Below are 21,487 nucleotides of genomic sequence, written 5' to 3'. Positions count from 1 at the left end.
GGATGGGGGGACTACAGCTCCCATCATGCACTGGGGCTGAGGGGACTACAGCTCCCATCATGCACTGGGGCTGAGGGGACTAAGGCTCCCATCATGCACTGGGGCTGGGGGACTACAGCTCCCATCATGCACTGGGGCTGCAGCCTACAGCTCCCATCATGCACTGGGGCTGAGGGGACTACAGCTCCCATCATGCACTGGGGCTGCGGCCTACAGCTCCCAGCATGCACTAGGGCTGGGGGACTACAGCTCCCATCATGAACTGGGGCTGGGGACTACAGCTCCCATCATGCACTGGGGCTGAGGGGACTACAGCTCCCATCATGCACTGGGGCTCAGGGGACTACAGCTCCCATCATGCACTCGGGCTGAGGGGACTACAGTTCCCATCATGCACTGGGGCTGGGGGACTACAGCTCCCATCATGCACTGGGGCTGAAAGGCCTACAGCTCCCATCATGCACTGGGGCTGAGGGGACTACAGCTCCCATCATGCACTGGGGCTGAGGGGAGTACAGCTCCCATCATGCACTGGGCTAGTCACTACCGCTCCCATCATGCACTGGAGCTGGAGACTACAGCTCCCATCATACACTAGGGCTGGGGCCTACAGCTCCTCTCATGCACTGCAGCTGGGGGAACTGCAGCTCCCATCATGCACTGGAGCTGGGGGACTACGGTTCCCATCATGCACTGGGGCTGGGGCCAATAACTCCCATCATGCACTGGGGCTGAGGGGACTGCAGCTCCCATCATGCACTGGGGCTGGGGGACTACAGTTCCCATCATGCACTGGGGCTAGGGGCCTCCAACTCCCATCATGCACTGGGACTGAGGGGACTACAGCTCCCATCATGCACTGGGGCTGAGGGGACTACAGTTCCCATCATGCACTGGGGCTGGGGGGGCTACAGCTCCCATCATACACTGGGGCTGAGGGGACTAAGGCTCCCATCATGCACTGGGGCTGGGGGACTACAGCTCCCATCATGCACTGGGGCTGAGGGGACTAAGGCTCCCATCATGCACTGGGGCTGAGGGGACTACAGCTCCCATCATGCACTGGGGCTGAGGGGACTACAGCTCCCATCGTGCACTGGGGCTGAGGGGACTACAGCTCCCATCATGCATTGGGGCTGGGGGGACTACAGCTCCCATCATGCATTGGGGCTGGGGGGACTACAGCTCCCATCGTGCACTGGGGCTGAGGGGACTACAGCTCCCATCATGCACTGGGGCTGAGGGGACTACAGCTCCCATCGTGCCCTGGGGCTGGAGCCTACAGCTCCCATCGTGCACTGGGGCTGAGGGGACTACAGCTCCCATCATGCCCTGGGGCTGAGGGGACTACAGTTCCCATCATGCACTGGGGCTGAGGGGACTACAGCTCCCATCATGCACTGGGGCTGAGGGGACTACAGCTCCCATCATGCACTGGGGCTGAGGGGACTACAGCTCCCATCGTGCCCTGGGGCTGGAGCCTACAGCTCCCATCGTGCACTGGGGCTGAGGGGACTACAGCTCCCATCATGCCCTGGGGCTGAGGGGACTACAGTTCCCATCATGCACTGGGGCTGAGGGGGCTACAGCTCCCATCATGCACTGGGACTGGGGGACTACAGCTCCCATCATGCACTGGGGCAGGAGCCTACAGCTCCCATCGTGCGCGGAGGCATCGGACTCCATTTCCCAGCATGCACAGGGACGCGAGCCCTCTGGCCCGGGAGGACTCCTCGGCGCATGCGCGTTCCCGCCCTCAAGCCCTGGGGTGGGAGGGGGCCGCCGCCATCTTGTGATGGTCTCAGCCCGCGCTGTGTCAGCGGCGTCTCTTAAAGGGGACACGGCCTCGGGGTGGGCCCTCCCCGGGGTAAGCTCGGCGGAGGGGGTGGGGGATTCCGGGTGGGTGTTGGGGGGAGGGGGCGGGACCCTGCGCTGCCCCAGCGGTCCCCGCCCCCCCCCGCGCGCCGCTTTAAGGCGCCGAGGCGGGAAACGCCCGAGCGGCCGTTGGGGGGAGGGGGGGCGGTTAGCGCGCGCCCTGCGCGGATTGGCCACCGAACGGCGGGAAGCGCGGCTCGCGGGGCTGGGGAGAGGGGCGGGGCTATTGGGGGTGGAGCTGAGGGAAAGGGGAGGGGCTGCGGAAAGGGAGCGATTGAGGGGCGGGGCTATTGAGGGACAGGGCTGAGGAAAGGGGAGGGGCGGGGCTATTGAGGGGGAGGGGCTGAGGAAAGGGGAGGGGCTATTGAGGGGGAGGGGCTGTTGAGGAGCAGGAATGAGGAAAGGGGAGGGGTTATTGGGAAAGGGGAGGGAGGGGCAGGGCTGAGGGGGAGGGGCTGAGGAAAGGGGAGGGGCTATTGAGGGGGAGGGGCTGAGGAAAGGGGAGGGGCTAATGAGGGGGAGGGGCTGTTGAGGGGCAGGGCTGAGGAAAGGGGAGGGGCGGGGCTATTGAGGGGGAGGGGCTGAGGAAAGGGGAGGGGCGGGGCTATTGAGGGGGAGGGGCTGTTGAGGAGCAGGAATGAGGAAAGGGGAGGGGCTATTGAGGGGAGGGGCTGAGGAAAGGGGAGGGGCTATTGAGGGGGAGGGGCTGAGGAAAGGGGAGGGGCTATTGAGGGGAGGGACTATTGAGGGACAGGGCTGAGGAAAGGGGAGGGGCTATTGACGGGGAGGGGGCTGAGGAAAGGGGAGGGGCTAATGAGGGGGAGGGGCTGTTGAGGGGCAGGGCTGAGGAAAGGGGAGGGGCTATTGAGGGGGAGGGGCTGAGGAAAGGGGAGGGGCTATTGAGGGGGAGGGGCTGAGGAAAGGGGAGGGGCTATTGAGGAAAGGGGAGGGGCTGAGGAAAGGGGAGGGGCGGGGCTATTGAGGGGGAGGGGCTGTTGAGGAGCAGGAATGAGGAAAGGGGAGGGGCTATTGAGGGGGAGGGGCTGAGGAAAGGGGAGGGGCGGGGCTATTGAGGGGGAGGGGCTGAGGAAAGGGGAGGGGATGTTGAGGGGCAGGGCTGAGGAAAGGGGAGGGGCTGTTGAAGGGGAGGGGCTGAGGAAAGGGGCGGGGCTCTAGTGGGAAGGATGGGGTGGTGGGCAGCGCCAAGGGGGGGCCAGCAGTGTGGGGCTGCAGGGTGCCTAGGCGGCCCTGTGAGGCCAGTGACTGGCGCAGAATGGGACCCAGTTCTGGCCTTGACCCTCCACTTGTGTCGGGGAAGCTGATTGGGGCAGGCCTGTGGGGGAGAACGGGTGGGGTGTCCGTGCCTCAGTTTCCCTTCTCCTGCCCCAGTCTCTCCCCACTGCCCAGCCGGCGGCGCCCGTGGCGGGAGGATGGAGCCGGGGCGGCAGGGCCGGCAGCGGGCCCCCGAGAGCATCCGCAAACAGAAGCGCAGGGAGCTGGACGCCCGGCGCAGCAAGTGCCGCATCCGCATCGGGCGCCACCTGGAGCAGTGGTGCACGCTGAAGGAGCGCCTGGGCTTCTCCCTGCACTCCCAGCTGGCCAAGTACCTGCTCGACTGGTGAGGGGCGGAGGCGAGAGGAGGCTGGCCCCATGGCGGGGACGGGTGTGGGGGGCAGGTCCTATGAAAGGAGGGGGACATGTGGGGGATCCTGATCTATGGAGCAGGTGCCGTTTTCGGGGCGGGGGGAGGGGCTCTGCATCTCCATTCACGCCATCTCTCCCCTCTCTCGCAGGTACAGTTCCCAGGGCTGCGTGCTGAGTGCAGGTAGGCGCACCACCTACCTCTGGCGAGGGAGGTATCTCTGACGCCGCACACACGTCTCCACGGGGGGAGACGTAGGCGGTGTCCTCTACGAATTTCCAAATCCAGGGGGTCCCCATTGTAAGTCCAGGTTACGTTCCTAAGAATGCAGCTTGTAGCGAAACGACTTACAAAGGGGAATGAACGAGGAATAACGTAATTAGCGTGGGACACATTCCCATCCCATACAGTTCACATACGTGTATCTACGTCTAATGTCCCTAGAACCCATCAAAAACAATCCATAGAAATACAGTAGACGAGACACGTCGTTTCGTTATAAGTCGCTCCCTCCAGGCACAGAGCGGCCCGGCCGTGAGCAACACCAGCAGGAGCCGCGTTTTTTTTAATTAAACTCGCCAGGCTTACGTTGCTGGCTTTTGGCCCCTTGAAAAATGATGTCCGTGCAGATATGATGACGTTAGTTTCCTGAATGAATTGACGACGTAGCTGCGGAACGACAAATATCGAGGGGACTTATAACGACGTAATGTCGTGTGTGTCTACACGGCAAGCCGTTCTTTCGAAATCACGTCGGGCTGGAAGGCATCTTGCTCCGACTCCTGGAACCCGCATTGCACGAGGAGTCAGGGAAGTTGTAGGAAGAGCCTTGTCTGGGTAGACCATGCCGAAAGCCGAGTTAAGCTATTTCAACGTCAGTTACGCCATTGACGTAACTCGCCGTTTGCCCTGCTGCGTAGCCGTCCCCTGAGAGTCCGGGTGCTAGGCAGCCCACGTTTGGCGGCTCTACCGCACCGTGGTGGTGCCCACTAGCCTTGAATAATCCACCGACTTCTTCCCGGCCCACTCCTTGTCCCGAATTTTCCCAGATTGTGGGAAAATTTCTCACTTGGACAGTGCAGAGAAATAACAGGGAGGAGTCAGGAAGACACTCCACGGTAGATACGCCCGTGCCCGCAATCGCTGCATCGGGTTAGCATACAGCGATAATAAAATAGTAGCGGGACGTAGGTGAAGTGGCGTCAGGAAGGGGAGTGAGCGGATACAAGGGAGAGCAGCTGGCTGATTTCTGGATAATCAGGGCTTCCGTCGCTTTTGGTCTCACGGAAACCGGGAGATAACTTGGCCCCGGGTCGGGTGGGGACCACATTCTCTTGGCTCACAGACATTGCAGTGTGGTATCCGATTTGGTTTTACGCATCTTCCAGCAGGGAAGTGTTTCCTAAACTGTGTGCTGCTCAAAATGGCCGCTCTTAAAGGGACAGGCAACTTTTCTTTTCTTTTTTTTTTGCTCAACAAAAAATCCTTGGTGTTCCTCATAAAAAAACCGTTATTGTGTGGTGTTCCTCGGTCTTAAAAAGTTTAAGAAACACTGCACCGGGGGATTGATCCCCGGCGTGTTACTCGCTGTATTGTGGCGTGCCGGCGTTGGGTGCCTAGGGCCTGCGGACCGCTTGCGGCCCTTTGGGGTTCTGTGCGTGGCCCGAGAGCCGTTCCATTTCCCACTGCCCGTGGGCAGGGTTGTCGGGTTCTGCTGGTTTCCGCCCGCCAAGTTTGGATAGGCTTAGAAGGCTTGGGTTATGGGGGAGTGGGGATGGTGCTGTGGGGGGATGGATAGAGAGGGGCAACCCGTGGCTGACGCGTGGGTTCTTTCTCTCTCTCTCCCAGAGCAGGGGGGCTCCCTCCCCACAGATGCCCTGCAGCGCCTGGTCGCCCTGTCTCACGCTCACAGCCAGGAGTGCAGCGTCCTCCCCGCGGTGAAGACCCCCGCAGCCGGCGGGACGGGGGCTCCGTGGAGTGTGGTGTGGGAGTGCCTGGCTGGCCACACCTTCTCCTGGGGCCCCCCCGCAGCGGCGGAGCAGGGCCGTGCCCCACCGGCAGCTGGCGGCCAGCCCTGCCGAGCCGCGTCCCGGCGCAGGAAGGAAAGAGAGGGCAGCTCCCAGCCCAGCTCGCCCCCCTCCCCAGTTGCCAGCCGCAGGCGCTCGCTCCGCCAGGCAGCGCTTTCCCGGGATGTGTCGGGGGAGGCGGTGAAGGCGGAGGCCAGCCCCACCGGGGACGGCGCTGCAGTGCGGGAAACGGAGGCGCCATCCCCCGCGGGCAGCACGGACCACGGCACGGACCTAGGAGCCGAGAGCGCTGGCGCTGAGGCAGGTGAGCGGCCGCGCCGGCCCCCAGCTCTGCCCAAAACCGCGTCTCCCCACTGGCGGCGGAGCAAAGTGTGCGACAGCCCCATGGCCGGTGGAGCTGCCAACTTGGCCTTTGGCCGCGGTCTCTCCTGGGAGCAGGGCCCTGCGGATCCATGGCCCCTGACGTCCCTCCGCATCCACGGACAGACGGTCGCGTTCGCGCAGGGCTCTCCAGATGTCCAGCCAAGCGCCGCTGGGATCCTGCCACGGCGAAACCGCCAGGGCAGGTCAGAGCAGGGTCCACCCCACCCTTTTTCCTTAGCCACCAGCATCCGCTGCTGGGTAGGAGCAAGAAATCTCAGTGGACAGTTCTGGGAACTGGTTGATAGGTTTTCCTGGCCCCACACCTGTTAATGGGGCCTTTATACCCCAAGGAGCGTGGTTCCCCCTCGCCCTCCAACTGACTGCAGCTAGTTTCTCTCCCCCACAGCTCCCCTGGAGCAGGCAGAGTCTGGCATGGAAGGGACGGAGCCGGAGAGGTGAGTGTGGGCGGCTCTTATCCCCCTCATCCGTCCCTGGCGCTCACCGATCCCCGGCATGGTGATCTAGAGTCACTCCTATCGGACAACATCCAGTGTGAATTGAATTGCGGACTTCTTAGTCCAGTTCCCAGGGGAGCCGTCCTGCCCCCTCCCTGTTAACACTCCCCCGCCCCGTTGGGAACCGCTTCTGCAGTAGCTCTTGACACAACGGCCATCAGGGACGGGCTTGGGAGCCGCGGCTAGGGAGGGGCGCATCCGCCCGGCCCCCTCCCTTGACATTTGGTTCCTGCAGCACGCCGGGGTTGGAGGATAGGTCGGAGGAGGCGCCTGCGCCCCCGGAGGACGAGGACGAAGACTTCACCGAGGAGGACGACCTCACGTACACGGACGACCTGCGAGATGAGAATTACCACCCCTCGCTGGACAGGTAAGGAGCCCTGCGGACAGGTTGGGTTGCGGGGAGCTGCAGAGGCTCTGGCCAGGGAAATTCAGGTCTTGGACCGTAACCCCCTGCCCTTCCTGCCCCCCTCACTTCTCGGGACTGTGTTCCGACCCCGGGAACGAGAGACCCATGCACGAAGCGTGCCCTGTGGAAGGGAGGCTGTTCTGGGAAATCTAACCCTGACACTTGCGCATCTGAACTCTCCGCTCTTGGCGGGAGCTTGGGCTAATCCGCTGAGTCCTTTAATGCTGGCGTGGAGGAGAAGCTTTTAGTCTGGGTGCTTCTCTCTCTAGGGCGTGTGAGGGACTAGCTTCCTCTGTCATTGGCGAGCCCCCTGACCCAGCTTGGAACCCGTTCCTACGCCCTTCCTGCCCGTCCAGCGACTCCGAGCTACAAAGAGACAGCAGCCAGGACAAGCGCGGCAAAAGTCCCGCGAAGGGGACTTCGGAGCCGGAGCCGGACGATGACAGCCCTCCGGAGGAGAAGGCGGCGCAGCTTAGGTGAGAGGGGCAGACGGACAGAGGTGGGAAGGGGGAGGCTGAGCACATATGGAGAAGAGGCGGGAGACGAGAAGAGAATAAGTAAAAAGGGAGGGCTTGGGGTCGGTTTGTCTGTCCCCGCTCGATCGGCACTGGGCCCATCGGGGAAGCGACTTCAGTGGGGATGGAATTAAGGGAGCGCGAGGGAGGCAAACATTCAAGAGACCCTCAGAGGTGCGAACTGACCCGTGGACCGCACACCTCGTTTGGCACCAGGTATGCAGCAGCAGAGACCACCCAAAAAAAAAAAAAAGCCACCAAATGCCATGCAGCATTGTATTATACGTAAACGACTTTAAAAAAAGCGGGAAAGCGTCGGTTTTCGTCTGCCCCGTTAAGGGGCAAAGCTGGAGGAAGCCGATGTTCCGTGGTAACCTTTGGAAAAAGCCGCCGCAACGTTTTGTTCAGTTGTGAACTTTTCAGAGTTACGAGCAGACTTCCTTCCCAAGGTGCGCGTCACTCTGCGGTGCTACTGGACCAGGGCGTGGGTAGGAAGACAGAGCTAAAATGTCTGCTCCGTTCAGTGCAAGGGGAACCAGTTACAGCTCCCTGACCCTGTGGCGTCTGCATGACTTACACCACGGGCGTGAAATCCCCAACGTCAATGGAAGACTGGCACATCCGAGCTTCCCCCCGCAAAGGGATTGCTCCTCTGACCGTGTGGCTCGAGTAGACGCCAATCTCCTATTCACCAGGGAAGAGGCGAACAGCTGAACAGGGCTTCCTTGCGGAGCTAGTGACTCGGGGCGGGGAATTCTGCGCCCAAAAATTGAACATTCTCCCCGCAGTACTTTACAATCCTGCCTATTCGGATTGGCCACATCGCAGCGTGATCAGTTTCAACTCGTTCGGCACTTCGTTCCAAAACCGCTGCCAATAAATGTCTCTGTCGTAATCGCTACGCGAACAGAGGCGTTTCGGGAAGTAGGAATCTATTTCAAATAGATCTTCCTCGGCGTCTTCAGACAGAACGCTGAGTAGAGATCCATGTGAACGCCAATATCGAAGCCTGTTTCCTGCCGCCCTCCGAAGCCGTGTTCAAAGCTTGGGGGAGCCTGGGGTGAAGGAGGAGCTGGCGGAGAGGGAGGGAATCGCTGGGAAGGAGCCTCGGAGTGACCCTGGAGGGGTATTGGGAGAAGGATGGAAGAGGTTTTTGAAGGGGAAGGGTTGCTGGAGAGCTTTCCCCATGCAGTCCCTAGCTTCTGTGCCCCCACCCCCTTCTAACACTGCCATTGGCCCTTCTGAACCCCAGCAACCCCATGTACCTTGCTCTGTCCCCGTCCCCCCACCATATCCCATGCCTCCTCACTTAGTCACACCAGGAGGGTGCTATAATGAAGGCAGCCTCTCCCACCCCCACTTTTCTGTGACTGCTTATAAGTTTACTGCCCTCTCTTTTGGCGCCACGTTAGCCCGGGGTAGGCGAAAGGTTAGCCTTCATTTCCTCGTCAAAATCCATTAGTCTGTGGGAGAAAACAGAATCTATGGGGGACATTAATTCTGCGCTGATGCAGTGGTGCAAAATCTGTCCCCTTCCCCACCCAGTATAGTAGTTTTCATATAAGGATGATCATCAATATTCAGCAGTGTGGCGTCTGGTTGTCTGCACTGAAGCCGCGCGTGTAAATCCATAATGCTTTTATGCAGAAGTTGATGGCTGCATTAGCAAATTGTTGCCTAGAGCAGTGTTTCTCAAACCTTTTTTTATAAAGATCCTTTAAAAAAATTTAAGTACCCCCAGTACCTACACATTTCAGACACACAAATGTTTTTTCTACCGTTGTAACACATTTGTTTAAACAACTTAAACATAGATGGGTGGGTGATGAAATTTTTGGGCGTAAAAAGCACACAAATAATAAAGCTCTGTAAATCTTCAAACAAAAATTCAGTTTTCTCCAAATTTCAGTTGTGTTGACGTACTCCCCAGACTTCTCTCGAGGGTACTTGTACCACTGGTTGAGAAACACTGGCATAGAGTATAAGGCCAGGAGGGACCGTAGTCTGAACTCTGGTGTTTACCACCGGCCCTTGGTTTTCTCTGAATTATTTCTTGTGTGCACCACAGCCGAAAAAACCATCCAATCTTGATTTTAAACTTGCCAGTGATGGAGAGTCCACCACAACCCTTGACAATGTGTTCCTAAGGTTAATTACCCGCATTGTTAAAAATGTGCCTTGTTAAAAGCCTGAATGTGTCTAACTTGCGTTTCCGGCTTTTGGATCTTGTCGTACTTTTGTTTGATAGACAGAAGAGCCCTGTGTCCTTAAATTTCCCACTCAACGATGCTGAAACTATGCTCGTTGCTGAAAAGTTGTGTCGGTCTCAACCCTCGCGTCCGAAGTTGAGAGTTAAGTTAATCTCTGAAGATCTAAGGAGGCCAAGTTAAGACAGGGCGGGTGGTGGAAATTATTTGGAGTGATGAGCCTAATGCAACCTTCACCAAGCTGAGAGGAAAGATTCTTAGTGAAAGTGCTTAGTGAATGACCACTTATTTGGCTCCCGGTCACCAAGGTACTTAAAAGTCCGTGTTGCCCATCTCAAATGTTCAGAAGTAGCACTTCGGCTCTCGGAAATCGTCAGGGTGTGTTTTGGATTGTTTAGAAGAGTGTTTCTTAAACTTTTTAAGGCTGAGGAACACCAAACACATTTTTTTTTTATGAGAAACACCAAGTATTTTTTTGTTGAGCCAAAAAAAAAAAAAAAAAGCTGCAGGAAAAAGGGCTGGGGGGAAGTTATTGAGCAAAAAAAAAAAAAATTGCCTGCCCCTTTAAGGGTGGCCATTTTGAATTCTGTTCTCTGCAGCACACCAGTTAAGAAACACTGGTTTAGAAGTTTCTCATAATGAATAACTGGCTCTTTGTATTTGTCTTCTGGTTTCTGGGCCCTTAGGTCAGACAATCAGGTCACAATTTACATGTTTTTATTTTCCCCTCAAACACGAGGACTGGAAACTTTTATCGACATAAAAGCGAACATTGTCCTGTGATCACTAGATTCTGGGAGCTGGAGCTTTGAGAAACACCATCGGTCACAAAATTCTCAATAAAATCACGAGGGCTGTGTGAAGGCTGAACCACACGATGAGTCCTATCGAAGATGCTTAAAAAGCCGCACATGTTTAAGTACCTTACATAATACCAGGGAATTAATTCTGGACCCTAACTCTGTGTTTCCAGACTTTCTAATGTTTTTATTACATAGCGACCTGTCAAAGCTTTGGCGTTAGCTGCATTAAGAGTGAACGCTCTTCCATCCTGAACTCTCTCTTCACGGCGATTCTTTTTGTGGGGGTTATAGGAGAGAGCCGCTCCAAAATATACACCCAAACACGCACCACGTAAGTATTTGCATGCACTGTGAAGGCTCTTCCAAATTTTTCATCTCTAGATTTTTTTGTGGCTTCGGTTTTACACTGAACGTCGCTTGGTATCTTTTTTTTTTTTTTTTACAGGGCTCTGAAACGAAGTAACAATTTGCTACCAGCTGAGAACAAATGGTGGAGGCGTTAACTGAAGCACAGCAGAAAATAATGGTAAATGATCTATTTAATTTGCTTTCCCCTGCCCTTCCTGCAGCATTTTAATTATGCCCTCAAAGGGACACCATCCGCTCCAAAGTCATGCTTGTCCCTGAACGCTTTCTACCTACCGATAATCTCTGGTAATGAACAATTCAGTGGAATAGTCTTTTTCCCCCTCGCCCCTCACTTTCAATTTCTTTATGTAACTTTGGGTAGGCTGGACTTCACTGCCCTTCTCCAGTGCCTAAAAAAACCCCACTCCCACACAGTACCAGAAACCCAGAGTTGAGGAAGGCTAACCCAGTGTCAGCCTCCCTACATTCAAGTTCCGAAAGAAACGACTTTAATGAAATAACTTTATAAAATCTTATGAAGAAACAAATCAGCTAGTTCTTACAACAGGACACAGCTCTGTTAGAAGCCAGAGAAAATGGCCATAGTTCCAGTAAACATACGTAAAAAGAAAACTAAAAGTAAAATGTGAACAGTTCAGTCCACGCAAACACAGTGAGAAAAGACGGCAAGGTCCCAAAAGCTTCCATTTAGTTCACCAAAGCCTCAGTTTATGCCTCTGATCATCAAATCTGCACCATGTGCTGATAGGGTTGCCAGATGTCCGGTATTGACCCAGACAGACTGGTATTTTCGCCTCCTCTCCAGTAAAAAAGTTCAGACAATACCCCTCAACAGAATTTTTCCCCTGGTGATTTTTTTTTTTTTTTTTTTGAGTGGGGCGTGTTTGATATTTTTGGTTAAACCATCTGGCAACCCTATATGCTGAGTCTCAACCATCTCTCCACTTGCTTGTAGGGACTTCTCAGTTGACATCCAAGCAGCCTCTTCCGCTGCTGTGGATCATTGCTAGGCAGCCAGCTCCCTGATTAAACTAGTCAGTTAGCTCACAAGTGAACAGGCTTAAAGAAACCCTGTTACAAGAAAATACAAACACTGAGACTAACAAAGCTGAACGGGCTCTTTCCCCGTTACTAGTTACAGAGACGCTGAAGAATCACCCTGAGAAAGTAACTAAAACAATTTGGCAAAAATCAAACCAGCATTTAAAGCGAACAATTAACACAGGAGAAGTAGGGTGGCCAGGTGTCCGGTTTTGAACCGGACAGTCCGGTATTTGAGGGTTCAGTCCGGGAAACAAATTGAGAAAATACCAGACACATAAAATGTCCGGTATGGTCTAATTAGGTGAGTTTTATTGTTGTTAGGAGTATCAATACCTAGTTGTGAACTTCCTGGCTGGTAGACACGCTCACAGTGCAACTACGTGAGGGGCTGGAGCCGGGGCGGGAGGGAATTCCCGGGGCCGGACTTGCTTGTGCTTCGCTGGGACCGTGTACGAGACGGGCAGCGTGCGTCCGAGTCAGTCCTCCTCCCCGTCAGCTGGCTCTTCCCCCCACTCCCGCCCCGGCCAGTCCCGCTCCCCCGACCCCTCTTGGCCAGCCCTGCTTCCCGCCGGCCAGTTCTCCCCCCTCCCCGATTTCCCCTGGCCAGCCCCAATCCCCCCACCGCCTCCTCCCAACTCTCCCCCCCCCGCCGATTTCCCCTGGCCAGCCCCACTGCCCCTGACCAGCCCTTTCCCCTTCCGCCAGCCCTGCTTCCCACCAGCTGGTTTCCCCCACACACACTGGGTGGAGTGGTCAGTCTGCCCAGCCACAGTAGCACTCCGACCTCCCCCACAGGGGTCTCTTAACGAGATAGCTCCCTACTAGGTGCATGGGTTACATTTACTTTGTGCGTTTGCCAGTCCTTTGTAAGAAGGCATTTAGGACCAGATTTTCAAAGCCACGTATGTGCCCCGCGGGATTTTCAAAAGAGCCCCCGGTGAGGTGCCAAACTCCCATTGAAAGCCACGTGCACAGACCTGACTTTTCCACTCCTTGTCGAAATTGACTGAACTTGTCGTTGATGGTGTCCCTTGAAGGTTGAAAGGAAGTGCCGGTTTGGCTCAACGCAGTTGTACATGGCTGTGTGGTTTTTGCCGTAGCCACTGTGAGGCCAGCAGAAAACGAAAAAACGAAACATCAGAGGAGCAAGAGAGAGAGAGCAGCAAGACGGCACCGCACCCTTGCGCGCCTGTTCCGTTGGAGTCGACTCATCTCCTGGCCGGCCTGTAAGTAACCGTCACCCTGTCTGAGGACAGTACGTGTCTGCACGATACGGTGCTGCAAATCGTTGAGCAGCCTCGGTGCCTAACCGACATCTGACATCAGTAATCCGCTCGACGGTGGTTCTGAGTTTCTGTTTTCTTCACACACACGGCGGTTTTGCTATTTTCTAACTTTCTTCTCTTGTCAGGACATCCCACCGTGGACCGCTAACCACAGAAGTGGCAGCAAGATTGACGTTGGAAGGTGGCACCGAAGTGTGTCCCCAATCTCCCTCTGTGTTCAATGGAACATATTGAACATGATTACTACTAGATCGCTTGTCCTTAACTGTATATCATCTTTATGCACTACAATATGTTTCAAGACTTTTTACTGTTGGCAAATACTACCATCTAATCGTGTGTGTTGCACAGGAGAACTGTATTTATTCACCCTATAACGACGGTAGACTCTAGTTATTTTGTGTGGAGTAGGGATTGAAGATCAATGTCAAACTGTCCAAAAATAAAACCATTTCCTCTCAAGTTATTGCCCGGAGTGGATTTTTCGTAAAGGTTTTAATGCTTTTTTTCATGCAAACTATGGACTTATTCAAGAGCAGCTTGGTTCTAACTGTCCTAGTCGAGATTTATTATCATTTCATTATTATTTGTATCACCATAGTGCCCGTGATAAACACACCGGCTACGTCTAGACTGGCATGATTTTCCACAAATGCTTTTAACGGAAAAGTTTTCCATTAAAAGCATTTTCGGAAAAGAGCATCTAGATTGGCATGGATGCTTTTCCGCAAAAGCACTTTTTGCGGAAAAGCGTCCGTGACCAATCTAGACGCGCTTTTGCACAAAAAAGCCCCGATCGCCATTTTTGCGATCGGGGCTCTTTTGCGCAACACAAATCTGAGCTGTCTACACTGGCCCTTTTGCGCAAAAGCTTTGCGCAAAAGGGACATTTGCCCGAACGGGAGCAGTGTAGCATTTCCTCAAGAAGCACTGATTTCAGACAGTAGGAAGTCGGTGTTCTTGCGGAAATTCAAGCGGCCAGTGTAGACAGCTGGCAAGTTTTTCCGCAAAAGCAGCTGCTTTTGTGGAAAAACTTGCCAGTCTAGACACAGCCACCAAGGGGATGTCTTAGCAAATACGTCCGTGCTGCGTAGTCGATCTGCTTCTGTTTCCATCTCGATTGCAAGACATCAGAGCTTTGAAACTGTCGAGTGATTCTTTCTCCTTTGGTCTTCTTGTGTTGTCACTCTCTTTAATTAAAAATTGGGATGTTTCATAGCAAAAGCCTTAGGAGAAAGGTTGCAAAGTTAATGGCCAAATGTTCGTTATTGGGTTAGGAGCTGCTGTATCCTCTTGAAAACCTGACAGTGAGGGCCCAGTTATAACAACACCAAAAAATCAAATGCTGCGAGTCCTGTGTTTACAGACTGGACTTCCCTGGTCTGGCATCCTCTGGATCTGAGCAGTGCCGAACCAGGGAGTTTACTAATCGGGCCAGGTGTCTCTGGTTCAGCAATATCTGTGGTCCTGCCAGTCCTCGGAGGTTGCCGGACCAGAGAGTCCCGGATTTCAGAAGTTCAGCCTGAATATATTTTCCAGCTGTTCATCTGGGGCAGTTTACCCTGAACCCTAATGATTCCTGCAGGCGAGCTGCGCACAGCCCTGGATCCTTTCTGCGAGGCACCCCTTTATCAGAAAGGCCAGGATGGGTGCCCAGCCTACAACGAATGCCACGTGGTCCCTGGGGACAATCACGCCCCAACCCTCAAAGGCATTTCGGGGCCTCTTGTTGCTTTCAACGTGACGTGTGGGGTTACAGATCTTGGAGGGTCTGTGCCCCGGCCTCTCTGCTGACCCGACAAGACGTGAAATTGGCAACGCCGTGCCAAATTTCCTGGCGCCCGGCAGGCGTTGTGGCGTCCACTGGGACGGCAGAGAGGCCTGGACATCCTGGAAGAGGCAAGAGTCATCTTACAATGATCTCGTCTGTGACCAGGGATCGTTTTACATCTGTGGGCGCTCCAGGGCGGACCAGCACCATCCTGAGTGCTCCGCTTCAAAAGCGCTCCAAATGAAGCGCTCTGGCAGGAGCGAGTGGCCCTCCCTGGGGGCACACCGTAGCGGATCTGCTAGGACGGACATGGGCGTCGGAGGCAAACAAAGGGAAACAGGCGCCTGGTGTCTCTCTGGAGCCCTTTCCAAGCCCCGAGAAGGTCTATTGCAGTGTTTCTTAAACTTTTTAAGACCGAGGAACACCAAACAGTTGAGTTTTTTTATCAGGAACGCCAAGGATTTTTTGTTGATTTAAAAAAAAAAAAAAAAAAGTTGCCTACCCCTTTAAGGTGGCCATTTTGAACTCTTGTGCCTCAGAACACAGTTTAAGACGCACTGGTCTATTGGGCACCCTATAATCCCGCCAGCTCCGTGAGATCTGGCACCAGGAGCCCTCCCTGCAGGCGCAGCGTCCGCGGGAAACGGCTCGCTGGCGATTCCCGAAGGCTTTCGTCTCCCGCGCGTTCTGGCGGCGAGGGGGGAAGGGAACACCCAATCAACGTGTTTCTTCCCTTGCAGCTGCAAGAAGCGGAGGCCGCCGAGCGACGAGGACGTGGCCCAGATCGGCCCCAAGCGCATCAGGTAGGAGCCCGGCCTGGAACCAAGGCGACGTCTGGCTAAGCCACCCCTCAAATAGCCTTGCACCCACGGCCTCCTCGGATTGTCAGGGCAGCGGGGTCGAACTTCTGACCCGCTCTCTCCTCATCGAGGTAGGGCATGCTACCCGCCAGGTCGGTTATGCCCTCTCAGGGCAGCATGGCCTAGCAGTCGGAGTCTGTAGCTATGCTCTCCTAGCATAGGGCAGGTCGCTAGTAGTGCCTGTCTCTCCCGAGGCAGTGTGGCCTAGTGGAGAGAGACTCTAACAATGGGGGATCCCTTTATGGAGTTGGTGAGGGGAGGGGTGTCTCTTCCCTCCAGACCGGGGTAGGGGGGATGTCTGCGGACGGGTCGCCTCCTTCCCCAGCAGCCATCAGCCCAGACTGGCCAGCTCCCCGGGCTTTTATAGCCAGCCTCCCGCTGGAGCATGCCCAGTAAGACTGTGGGGGCGGGACCTCCTCCGCTCGCCGCGCCAGGTTAACCCTCTCCGCCCCAGTGCCTCCTGCCCCCGGGCTGCCCGCCCTCCGTCCCTGAACAGGCTCACAGGCCAGGGATACCTTGCTCACGTTCCCCGCCACACCCATCGGTGGGCGTCTTCTACGGGGAACGTCGCCCCGAGCACCCCCAGGCGTTTTGTCCAATCCACCTGGCCCAGGCTTTACAGGGGGGTCGGAAAGGCGCCGGCGAGGCCGGGCGCTTTCTCCAGACATCCCCAGCGGAGAGGGGATGGGGCAGGGAGGGCGCTAGCGAGGCGAGGGCAGGGGGAGGGGGCCTGCCTCCCGGCTGGGGGGAAAATCTGTGACACACACACACACACACCACACACACACACACACCCCGCTCTTCTCTCTGCAGGAAGGCGGCCAAGCGGGAAATCCTTCTTTGCGAATTCGAGGGCTGCGGCAAGATCTTCTCCAACCGCCAGTACCTGAACGTGAGTGACACGGAGACGGGGGGGGGGGACGACCCTGACACACACGCTGCCTGTCCCCGGTCCCCCCCCTCTTGCCTGATCCGCAGAGTCGGAACCTGGCCCGCTCTGGTTTCGGTGCTGGGCACCCTACCCGGCCAAAACGGGCAGCCACGGCTCCGCTCCTGAGCTTCCTGTGAGGCAGACGGCGCTGGACCCTGGTCCCGTCGGCCCTCGTAGAAAGTCCGGAGGCTGCCGGGCCCCCGGAGAGAGAGGGGCTGCCCCCAGGGAGCCAGGCCCAGCGCGCCCCGAGCTCTGAACCAGAGGGGGAGGAGGGGACGGGCCGTGGGGCAGCAGCTGACCCTCCCCACCCCCTCCCAACGGCAGCACCACAAGAAATACCAGCACGTCCACCAGAAAACCTTCACCTGCTCCGAGCCCAGCTGCGGCAAGTCCTTCAACTTCAAGAAACACCTCAAGGAGCACGAGAAGCTGCACAGCGGTGAGGTGGCCGAGGCCCGGGGGGGAGGGGGTGCGCGCTCAGGGCCCCTCAGTCCAGCCTACACCTCCCCGGGCCCCTCCACGCCCCTCTGCCAAGCGACCCTCAGTCCCACCCCCCAAACGCGCCGGCCGGCCGGCCAGTGCCTCGCAGTCCCGGCCCACGGCCCTGGCTTTTCCTGCCCTCGTCTGCCTTTGCCTCTGTCCCTCTCTCTTGATCATAAGAACGGCCAGACTGGGTCATCCAGCCCGGTGTCCTGTCTGCCCACAGAGGCCAACGCCAGCTGCCCCAGAGGGAGCGAACAGAACAGGGACTCATCAAGCAACCTCCCTCCTGCCGTCCATCTCCACCCTCTGACCAACACCCCCTCCTTACCCATCCTGGCTAATAGCCATTTATCGCCTTAACCTCCGTGAATGTATCTAGTTCTCTTTTAAACCCTGTTACAGTCCTAGCCTTCCCAACCTCCTCCGGCGAGGAGTTCCACAGGTTGACTATGGATTTAGCTAAGGGCAAGAAGCTATTCTCCGTCTTAGTCTCTCTCCCTTTTTTTAATGACTCCCAACATCCTGTTTGCTTTTTTGCCTGCCGCTGCGCCCTGCGTGGACGCCTTCAGAGAACTAGCCAAGATCTCTTTCCTGACTAGTTGTCGCTAAATTAGCCCCCAGCGTATTGTACGTATCGTTGGGGTTATTTTCCCCGATGTGCATTACTTGACGCTTATCCCCGTTAAATTTCATTTGCCATTTTGTTGCCCAATCACTCAGTTTGGTGAGATCTTGTGGACGGTCTTTACGGTCCGCTTTGGGCTTAACTCCCTTGAGCAGTTGTCTGCAAACGTTGCCACCTCACTGCTCACCCCGTCTCTAAATCGTTTATGAATATGTTGAATAGAATTGGGGGGGGGAATCCCCTGCCCCCTCCTCCGATCCGGGGATCCCCCCACCCCAGCTCTCCGTCCCGGCCTGCACCCTCCAATGTGGGTCTAGCCCCACACCTGCCTTGCTGATGTCTCTCTGGTCCTGAATCCACACACACACACAATTCTCCCCCCCCCGCTCCCGATCTGCGTCCCTTGGCTCCCCCCGGGGCGGCCACTCACGGGCTCTCCTCCCCTGCAGACAAGAGGGATTACATCTGCGAATTCTGCGCCCGTTCCTTCCGCACCAGCAGCAACCTCATCATCCACCGGCGTATCCACACCGGGGAGAAGCCCCTGCAGTGAGTCCGTCCGTCCCCCTGCCTTCCCCCCCAGCTGGCTGGCACCGGGACCTTGGGCTCGCGTCCCCCGCGGCTGGGCCCTCGTCCCAGACGGGGGCCTGTTCCTGCCTTTGGTGTCTGCCCCCATCAGATACTTGGAGACCCCAAAGGATGGGCCGCTGGAGGGGGATGTGGAGGGACTTTTGGGAGGGCACAGTGGGGCCCGGACCAGCCCGTGGGGAGGGAAGGGAGATCGCCCCGGCTTTGCCCCGTCTCCCAGCTCTGCACCTGGCTCTGCCCCTGGCCTGGCTGTCTCTGCCCTCAGCCCTCCAGCCTCTGCCATTGGCTGCAGATCTGTTCCCAGAATGGGAGCCCCCCGTCTTGACCCCCTGCCTGCGGCCTCACGCCCCACCCTAGTTGTAGCCCCGGGTTTGGCCCCTTGGCCCCTCCCAGGAAGGGAGACGGATGGGCACGGACGGGGGCAAATACCGGATAAACATTTCTCAAGCAAAAAAAAAGAAAAACTCCGGGGAAAATGTGTTGAGGGGGAGGAAAAAACCGCTGGGAAAATTGTTGAGAAAAAAAAAAACACCGGGGAAAATTAATCGGGGGGCGGGGGGGGGGATTTGTCAAGCAAAAAAAAAAAGCGCTGGGGAAAATTTGTCGAAGTGAGGGAGGGAGACACCGGGGAAAACTTGTCGAGGAGGGAAACACGCCGGGGAACATTTGTTGAGGGAAAAAAAACGACGAGGAAAATTTGTCGACCGGAGGACACCGGGGAAAACTTGTCAAGGGGGGAAACACGCCGGGGAAAATTTGTTGAGGGGGGAAAAACCCTGGGGAAAATTTGTTGAGGGAAAAAAACGACGAGGAAAATTTGTCGACCGGAGCACATGGGGGAAAACTTGTCAAGGGGGGGAAAAACGCTGGGGAAAATTTGTCGAGGGGGGAAAAACCCTGGGGAAAATTTGTTGAGGGAAAAAAACGACGAGGAAAATTTGTCAACCGGAGCACACCGGGGAAAACTTGTCGAGGGGGGAAACACGCCGGGGAAAATTTGTTGAGGGAAAAAAACGACGAGGAAAATTTGTCGACCGGAGCACACGGGGGAAAACTTGTCAAGGGGGGGAAAAACGCTGGGGAAAATTTGTTGAGGGAAAAAAAACGACGGGGAAAATTTGTCGACTGGAGTACACCAGGGAAAACTTGTCGAGGGAAAAAAAACGCCGGGGAAAATTTGTTGAGGGAAAAAAAACGCTGGGGAAAATTTGTTGAGGGAAAAAAAACAACGGGGAAAATTTGTCGACCGGGGGACACTGGGGAAAACTTGTCAAGGGGGGAGTAAACACTCTGGGGAAAATTTGTCGAGACAAAGATATAAAATAAATACGGAGGTGGGGAAGGGGCTGGATTTGGGAGGTTGGGCTGAAATACCACGTCTTCCGAGCAGGCTTCGGTCAGGCTCCAAGCTGGGCCCGGGAAAAGCAGAAAAACTTACTCAGTTGGAAAATACCGGACATTTAAATGTCGGGTGTTTTCTCAATTTGTTTACCGGACACCTGGGAACCCTAGGGGGAGGTGACCTTTAAAAGCATGGGGGCTGCTGACGTACCCTGCGGAACTCACTGCCACAGGAAGTGGCTGAGCTCCAGGGGTGCAGCGAGGATCCCGACAGAGCCCGGAACGAACAGTAACGTTGGGGGGAGTAGCACGTCAGCCCCACGGCGAGGTTTGCACCCCTTGTGCCGGGCAGACCCCGTCCCGGCTTGCCTCCTGATCCCCTTCCCGCCCCCCCGCAGGTGCGAGATCTGCGGCTTCACCTGCCGCCAGAAGGCCTCCCTCAACTGGCACATGCGGAAGCACGACGCCGACGCCTTCTACCTCTTCTCCTGCGAGCTCTGCGGCAAGAAGTTCGAGAAGCGGGACAACGTCACGGCCCACAAGAGCAAGAGCCACCCTTGGGCGGCGGCGGCCGCCGGCCCGGCCCCGCCGCCGCCCCCGCCGGACGGGCCCTCCCCCTGCTGCCGCCGCCCACCCGCCACTGCGCTGAGCCCCTGCAAGCTGGAGGAGGAGGAGGTGCCGGTGGCCGGTGACTGACGGGAGGCTGGAGGGAGGGGCCGGGAGATGGCCAGAATGCTTCCCGGGCAGGGTGCCGACCGGACAAGCCCCCGCTGCCCTCCCCACCCCACACCCGGCCGAGAGGCGGACCTCAGGGGGGGGACAGGGACGAGAGAGAGAGGCTGCGATTGGCCCTCCCTGGGCCGCCAGGCTTTGCCGACGTCTGCAATAAAGAATTCTTTTAGGTAACGCACAGGGGAGGGAAAGCGTCTTCCCTGCGGGCCCCGGGGCTGTTCCCTTCCTCCCCCCGGCGGCCGCTTTCCCCCCAGCCTCCCGCAGGCGCCTCTCCCCGTGTGGCAGACGGGGAAACCGAGGCAGGCGCCGAGAGAGCGGCCCAGCTCCTCCCGGGAATTTCGACGCCTGCTTGCTGTGGATTTCGGAGGGCGCCGGGGGCCGCGGGAGGACGGTTTTCAGCGCCCCCTTGGTCCTGCTGCCCGGCCCGCGCTCCTAAACCACTTGCACCCAGCGGCTCAAAGGAATCCAGCCTGGGAGGGAGGCGCCTAATATTTCCGAGGCCGAGAGCGTCCTCGTTAGGAAAGGGGCTAACGAGGCCTGGGGGTGGTCCGTTCCCCTTCTGCTAGCCCCGCCCCCTCCCTCTCGCCTCCAGGGCACCCCATCCCCGATGGCTGTCCCGTGCCAGGCCCCACTGGTGGTCCCTGAGGGCAAGGGGGACGGGGGGCTGTGGGGGGAAGGGAAGGGGCTTGGGGTACAGCAACGAAGTGCCCCCCCCCCTGAAGACCCACAGCCTGGGGATTTAGAATGAGGCAGATGCGGGACCCCAAACCGGGGCAGCTTCTAGGGAAGCCTTCCACTGCCCTCCTCACCAGGGGCTCAGCCCCACACCCAAGGTGGGGCGCCCTCAGCCCCTCCCCCCCAAGGGCGAATCCTAGTCTGTGCTCACCGACCTGGGACAGCGGGCCCTCCGTGAGCCGGGCACACCCGTGGGGCGGACCCGTGTTCTGCCGCTTCCCCCACCCCCAGAACAGCAGCAGGGCAAAGGCCCTCCCAGCCCCCCATGGTCTGGCAACCTCCCTCATCCAGCACAGCCTGAACCCCCTCCTGCACCCTGAACCCCCCCCAGACCCTGCTCCCCTCCCCCGGCCTGAACCCCTCCCA

The 21,487-nt window shown here is 57.1% G+C and overlaps 1 protein-coding gene across 2 annotated transcripts; it reads left to right on the top strand.

Annotated features, from left to right (window-relative positions):
• The first annotated feature begins 1,710 nt into the window (after window positions 1-1,710).
• On the top strand, window positions 1,711-21,487 carry ZNF692 (zinc finger protein 692). Of its 2 annotated transcripts, none has more exons than XM_075913590.2 (12): window positions 1,711-1,867; window positions 3,265-3,493; window positions 3,669-3,700; window positions 5,366-5,848; window positions 6,314-6,362; window positions 6,658-6,792; window positions 7,080-7,307; window positions 15,567-15,629; window positions 16,500-16,578; window positions 16,942-17,056; window positions 18,175-18,274; window positions 20,053-21,487. In XM_075913590.2, exons 2-12 carry the CDS (start codon window positions 3,306-3,308, stop codon window positions 20,348-20,350), a joined length of 1,770 nt encoding a protein of 589 aa, XP_075769705.2. In that variant the 5' UTR covers window positions 1,711-1,867; window positions 3,265-3,305; the 3' UTR covers window positions 20,351-21,487. The 2 variants fall into 2 exon arrangements, with proteins under 2 accessions (XP_075769705.2, XP_075769707.2); XM_075913592.2 differs by having other exon boundaries at window positions 7,101-7,307; window positions 20,053-21,476.

This window comes from Pelodiscus sinensis, chromosome 19 (genome assembly GCF_052426305.1).
Source record: "Pelodiscus sinensis isolate ZL-2025 chromosome 19, ASM5242630v1, whole genome shotgun sequence".
NCBI classification, from domain to species: domain Eukaryota; kingdom Metazoa; phylum Chordata; order Testudines; family Trionychidae; genus Pelodiscus; species Pelodiscus sinensis.
This window is presented reverse-complemented; position numbering and strand designations above follow the sequence as displayed.

Coding starts and splice junctions, on each gene's coding strand:
- ZNF692 (XM_075913590.2), top strand. CDS start 3,306: ATGGAGCCGGGGCGGCAGGGCCGGCAGCGGGCCCCCGAGAGCATCCGC. Junction 6,363..6,657: donor GAAGGGACGGAGCCGGAGAG/GTGAGTGTGGGC, acceptor TGGTTCCTGCAG/CACGCCGGGGTTGGAGGATA. Junction 18,275..20,052: donor ACCGGGGAGAAGCCCCTGCA/GTGAGTCCGTCC, acceptor GCCCCCCCGCAG/GTGCGAGATCTGCGGCTTCA.